Source organism: Tachyglossus aculeatus, chromosome 5 (assembly GCF_015852505.1).
Source record: "Tachyglossus aculeatus isolate mTacAcu1 chromosome 5, mTacAcu1.pri, whole genome shotgun sequence".
Classification (NCBI taxonomy): Eukaryota; Metazoa; Chordata; class Mammalia; order Monotremata; family Tachyglossidae; genus Tachyglossus; species Tachyglossus aculeatus.
Window position 1 is genome coordinate 7,240,875 of NC_052070.1, and position 6,000 is coordinate 7,246,874.

General features: G+C 58.9%; 1 protein-coding gene across 2 annotated transcripts in view; it reads right to left on the minus strand.

Moving 5' to 3' along the window:
* The window catches only part of GFPT1 (glutamine--fructose-6-phosphate transaminase 1), a 173,714-nt gene extending 168,196 nt beyond the window's left edge, over window positions 1-5,518 (minus strand). Inside the window, exon 1 of one of the 2 annotated variants that reach the window (XM_038746851.1) lies at window positions 4,937-5,518. In XM_038746851.1, coding sequence (XP_038602779.1) covers window positions 4,937-4,943 — 7 coding nt within the window. In that variant the 5' untranslated portion in view covers window positions 4,944-5,518. The remainder of the gene's footprint in view (window positions 1-4,936) is intronic. The other variant, XM_038746852.1, reaches the window with a different exon arrangement.
* Between the last annotated feature and the right edge of the window lie 482 nt (window positions 5,519-6,000).

Genomic DNA, 6,000 nt, shown 5'->3' on the forward strand with positions numbered 1-6,000 from the left:
TCAATCGTATTTATTGAGCGCCGACCGTGTGCAGAGCGCTTGGGAAGGACAATCGTACTTACTGTCAGCTGTGTGACTTTGGGCAAGTCACTTAACTTCTCTGGGCCTCAGTTCCCTCATCTGCAAAATGGGGATTGGCTGTGTGCCCCCCCGTGGGACAACCTGATCGCCTTGTAGCCTCCCCAGCGCTTAGAACAGGGCTTTGCATGTAGTAAGCGCTTAATAAATGCCATCATTATTATTATTATTATTATTATTATTGAGCGCTGTGTGCAGAGCACTCAATCATTCATTCATTCAATCGTATTTATTGAGCGCTGACTGTGTGCAGAGCGCTTGGGAAGGAGAATCGTATTTACTGTCAGCTGTGTGACTTTGGGCAAGTCACTTCACTTCTCTGGGCCTCAGTTCCCTCATCTGCAAAATGGGGATGGGCTGTGAGCCTCCCGTGGGACAACCTGATCGCCTTGTAGCCTCCCCAGCGCTTAGAACAGGGCTTTGCACGTAGTAAGCGCTTAATAAATGCCATCATTATTATTATTATTATTATTATTATTGAGCGCTGCGTGCAGAGCACTCAATCATTCATTCATTCAATCGTATTTATTGAGCGCCGACCGTGTGCAGAGCGCTTGGGAAGGTCAATCGTACTTACTGTCAGCTGTGTGACTTTGGGCAAGTCACTTCACTTCTCTGGGCCTCAGTTCCCTCATCTGCAAAATGGGGATTGGCTGCGTGCCCCCCGTGGGACAACCCGATAGCCTTGTAGCCTCCCCAGGGCTAAGAACAGTGTTTTGCACATAGTAAGCGCTTAATAAATGCCATCATTATTATTATTATTATTATTATTATTATTGAGCGCTGCGTGCAGAGCACTCAACCATTCATTCATTCAATCGTATTTATTGAGCGCCGACTGTGTGCAGAGCGCTTGGGAAGGACAATCGTATTTACTGTCAGCTGTGTGACTTTGGGCAAGTCACTTCACTTCTCTGGGCCTCAGTTCCCTCATCTGCAAAATGGGGATTGGCTGCGAGCCCCCCGTGGGACAACCTGATCGCCTTGTAGCCTCCCCAGCGCTTAGAACAGTGCTTTGCACGTAGTAAGCGCTTAATAAATGCCATCATTATTATTATTATTATTATTATTGAGCGCTGTGTGCAGAGCACTCAATCATTCATTCATTCAATTGTATTTATTGAGCGCTGACTGTGTGCAGAGCGCTTGGGAAGGACAATCGTACTTACTGTCAGCTGTGTGACTTTGGGCAAGTCACTTCACTTCTCTGGGCCTCAGTTCCCTCATCTGCAAAATGGGGATTGGCTGCGTGCCCCCCGTGGGACAACCTGATCGCCTTGTAGCCTCCCCAGCGCTTAGGACAGTGCTTTGCATGTAGTAAGCGATTAATAAATGCCATTATTATTATTATTATTATTGAGCGCTGTGTGCAGAGCACTCAATCATTCATTCATTCAATCGTATTCATTGAGCGCCGACTGTGTGCAGAGCGCTTGGGAAGGACAACCGTACTTACTGTCAGCTGTGTGACTTTGGGCAAGTCACTTCACTTCTCTGGGCCTCAGTTCCCTCATCTGCAAAATGGGGATGGGCTGCGTGCCCCCCGTGGGACAACCCGATCGCCTTGTAGCCTCCCCAGCGCTTAGGACAGTGCTTTGCATGTAGTAAGCGATTAATAAATGCCATTATTATTATTATTATTATTGAGCACTGTGTGCAGAGCACTCAATCATTCATTCATTCAATCGTATTTATTGAGCGCCGACTGTGTGCAGAGCGCTTGGGAAGGACAACCGTACTTACTGTCAGCTGTGTGACTTTGGGCAAGTCACTTCACTTCTCTGGGCCTCAGTTCCCTCATCTGCAAAATGGGGATGGGCTGCGTGCCCCCCGTGGGACAACCTGATCGCCTTGTAGCCTCCCCAGCGCTTAGGACAGTGCTTTGCACACAGTAAGCGCTTAATAAATGCCATCATTGTTATTATTATTATGGAGCGCTCACTGTGTGCAGAGCACTGTACTAAGCGCTTGGGAAGTACAAGTCGGCAACATATAGAAACGGTCCCTACCCAACAACGGGCTCACAGTCTAGAAGAGGGGAGACAGAGAAGAAAGCAAAATATATTAACAAGATAAAATAAATAGAATAGTAAACAGGGTAGATACAAGGTCATCAGGTGTATATATATATATATATGTATATATGTTTGTACATATTTTTTTACTCTATTTATTTATTTTTTTTTTTGGTACATATCTATTCTATTTATTTTATTTTGTTAGTATGTTTGGTTTTGTTCTCTGTCTCCCACTTTTAGACTGTGAGCCCACTGCTGGGTAGCAACTGTCTCTATATGTTGCCAACTTGGACTTCCCAAGTGCTTAGTCCAGTGCTCTGCACACACTAAGCGCTCAATAAATACGATTGATTGATTGATTGATTCCAAAGCCCCCCGCAGGCCCCTTACTGCTCCCGCCCAGCCCCTCGCAGATCCCCCCTGCTCCTCCTCAGCCCCATTTAGCCCCTCCCTGCTCCTCCAAGACCCCAGGCAGCCCCTCCCCAGCCCCAGGCAGACCCCCATTTCTCCCCCAAAGCCCCCCTCAGACCCTCACTACTCCTGTAAGGCCCCACGCAGCCCCTCACTGCTCCTCCAGGACCCCAAGCAGCCCCTCCCTGCTCCTCCAAGACCCCAGGCAGCCCCTCACTGCTCCACCAAAGCCCCAGGCAGCCCCTCCCCAGCCCCAGGCAGACCCTCCCTGCTTCTCCAAGACCCCAGGCAGCCCCTCCCTGCTCCTCCAAAGCCCCATGTAGCCCCTCACTGCTCCTGCAAGACCCCAGGCAGCCCCTCCCCAGCCCCACGCAGCCCCTCACTGCTCCTCCAAGACCCCAGGCAGCCCCTCCCTGCTCCTCCAAGACCCCAGGCAGCCCCTCCCCAGCCCCAGGCAGACCCCCATTTCTCCCCCAAAGCCCCCCTCAGACCCTCACTACTCCTGTAAGGCCCCACGCAGCCCCTCACTGCTCCTCCAGGACCCCAAGCAGCCCCTCCCTGCTCCTCCAAGACCCCAGGCAGCCCCTCACTGCTCCACCAAAGCCCCAGGCAGCCCCTCCCCAGCCCCAGGCAGACCCTCCCTGCTTCTCCAAGACCCCAGGCAGCCCCTCCCTGCTCCTCCAAAGCCCCATGTAGCCCCTCACTGCTCCTGCAAGACCCCAGGCAGCCCCTCCCCAGCCCCACGCAGCCCCTCACTGCTCCTCCAAGACCCCAGGCAGCCCCTCCCTGCTCCTCCAAGACCCCAGGCAGCCCCTCCCCAGCCCCATGCAGCCCCTCACTGCTCCTCCAAAGCCCCAGGCAGCCCCTCACTGCTCCTCCAAGACCCCAGGCAGCCCCTCCCCAGCCCCAGGCAGCCCCTCCCTGCTCCTCCAAGACCCCAGGCAGCCCCTCCTCAGCCCCACGCAGCCCCTCACTGCTCCTACAAGGACCCATTTAGCCCCTCACTGCTCCTCCAAGACCCCAGGCAGACTCTCCCCAGGCCCATGCAACCCCTCACTGTTCCTCCAAAGCCCCATTTAGCCCCTCACTGCTCCTCCAAGACCCCAGGCAGCCCCTCCCTGCTCCTCCAAGACCCCAGGCAGACTCTCCCCAGGCCCATGCAGCCCCTCACTGCTCCTCCAAAGCCCCATTTAGCCCCTCCCTGCTCCTCCAAGACCCCAGGCAGCCCCTCCCCAGGCCCACGCAGCCCCTCACTGCTCCTCCAAGACCCCAGGTAGCCCCTCCCCAGCCCCACACAGCCCCTCACTGCTCCTGCAAGACCCCAGGCAGCCCCTCCCCAGCCCCAGGCAGCCCCTCACTGCTCCTGCAAGACCCCAGGCAGCCCCTCCCCAGCCCCAGGCAGCCCCTCACTGCTCCTCCAAACCCCATTTAGCCCCTCACTGCTCCTCCAAGACCCCAGGCAGCCCCTCCCCAGGCCCACGCAGCCCCTCACTGCTCCTCCAATATCTCAGGCAGCCCCTCCCCAGGCCCACGCAGCCCCTCACTTCTCCTGCAAGGCCCCAGGCAGCCCCTCCCTGCTCCTCCAAAGCCCCATGTAGCCCCACACTGCTCCTCCAAGACCCCAGGCAGCCCCTCCTCAGCCCCACGCAGCCCCTCACTGCTCCTACAAGGACCCATTTAGCCCCTCACTGCTCCTCCAGGACCCCAGGCAGCCCCTCCCCAGCCCCACGCAGCCCCTCACTGCTCCTCCAAAGCCCCAGGCAGCCCCTCACTGCTCCTCCAAAACCCCATGCAGCCCCTCACTGCTCCTCCAAGACCCCAGGCAGCCCCTCCCCAGCCCCATTTAGCCCCTCAATGCTCCTCCAAAGCCCCATGCAGCCCCTCCCCAGCCCCAGGCAGCCCCTCACTGCTCATCCAAAGCCCCATTTAGACCCTCACTGCTCCTGCAAGACCCCAGGCAGCCCCTCCCCAGCCCCACGCAGCCCCTCACTGCTCCTCCAAAACCCCATGCAGCCCCTCACTGCTCCTCCAAGACCCCAGGCAGCCCCTCCCCAGGCCCACGCAGCCCCTCACTGCTCCTCCAAGACCCCAGGCAGCCCCTCCCCAGCCCCACGCAGCCCCTCACTGCTCCTCCAAAGCCCCATTTAGACCCTCACTGCTCCTGCAAGACCCCAGGCAGCCCCTCCCCAGCCCCAGGCAGCCCCTCCCTGCTCCTCTAAAGCCCCATGCAGCCCCTCACTGCTCCTCCAAGACCCCAGGCAGCCCCTCCCCAGGCCCACGCAGCCCCTCACTGCTCCTCCAAGACCCCAGGCAGCCCCTCCCCAGCCCCACGCTGCCCCTCACTGCTCCCTGTAAGGTCCCAGGCAGCCCCTCACTGCTCCTCCAGGACCCCAGACAGCCCCCCGCAGCCCCCCGGGCCTCGTTCTTACCGCACATGGCGCCGGAGCACTGAGGAGCAGGGGGAACACTTGAGGAGCAGAGGGAGAACTGATCAGACAGAGCACTGAGCAGGGGAAAACAGGGGGAGCTCTGTGCAGGGGAGCACTGACGGGAGCAGGAGGTCTGTGCAGGGAAGCACTGAGCAGGGGAGCAGGAGGAGCTCTGTGCAGAAGGGAGCACTGAGCAGGGGGAGCTCTCTGCAGAGGGGAGCACTAAGCAGGGGGAGCAAGAGGAGCTCTGTGCAAGGGAGCACTGAGCAGGGGGAGCTCTGTGCAAGGGAGCACTGAGCAGGGGATGCTCTGTGCAGAGGGGAGCACCGAGCAGGGGATGCTCTGTGCAAGGGAGCACTAAGCAGGGGGAGCTCTGTGCAAGGGAGCACTGAACAGGGGATGCTCTGTGCAGAGAGGAGCACTGAGCAGGGGGAGCTCTGTGCAGAAGGGAGCACTGAGCAGGGGGAGCTCTGTGCAGAAGGGAGCACTGAGCAGGGGGAGCTCTGTGCAGAGGGGAGCACCGAGCAGGGGAGCAGGGGGAGCTCTGTGCAAAAGGGAGCACTGAGCAGGGGAGCAGAGGAGCAGAAAGCAGGTCCCGTCCAGGCTGGTCCGGCGCGCGCAGGCGCAGTCGGGGAGGGAGGGCGGCGGAGGAGGGGGAGAGGGCGCGCGCGCGCGCTTCATCCCGCCCCCGCGCTCCCATTGGTCCGCCCCTAGAGCCCCGCCCGCTCCGCGCTCCCATTGGCCCGTGACGACGCTCCCTCAGGGCCGGGCCCCGCCCCCGAAGAACGCCGCGCTCCCATTGGCCCGTGTGGACGTCCTTCAGGAGCGGGCCACGCCCCCCCTGGGGCCCCGCCCAGCGCAACGCGGCGCCGCGGACGTGGCAACCGCAGCCTCTGACGTCATCGCATCCGGCCGGGCATCCGGGGGGCGGGGCGGGGCGCCGACACCGCCCTCTGGCGGCCAAGGGCCCGTCCTGCGCCCTGATCCGCGCTCCATTCATTCAATCGTATTTATTGAGCACTTCATTCATTCATTCATTCATTCATTCATTCATTCAATCAATC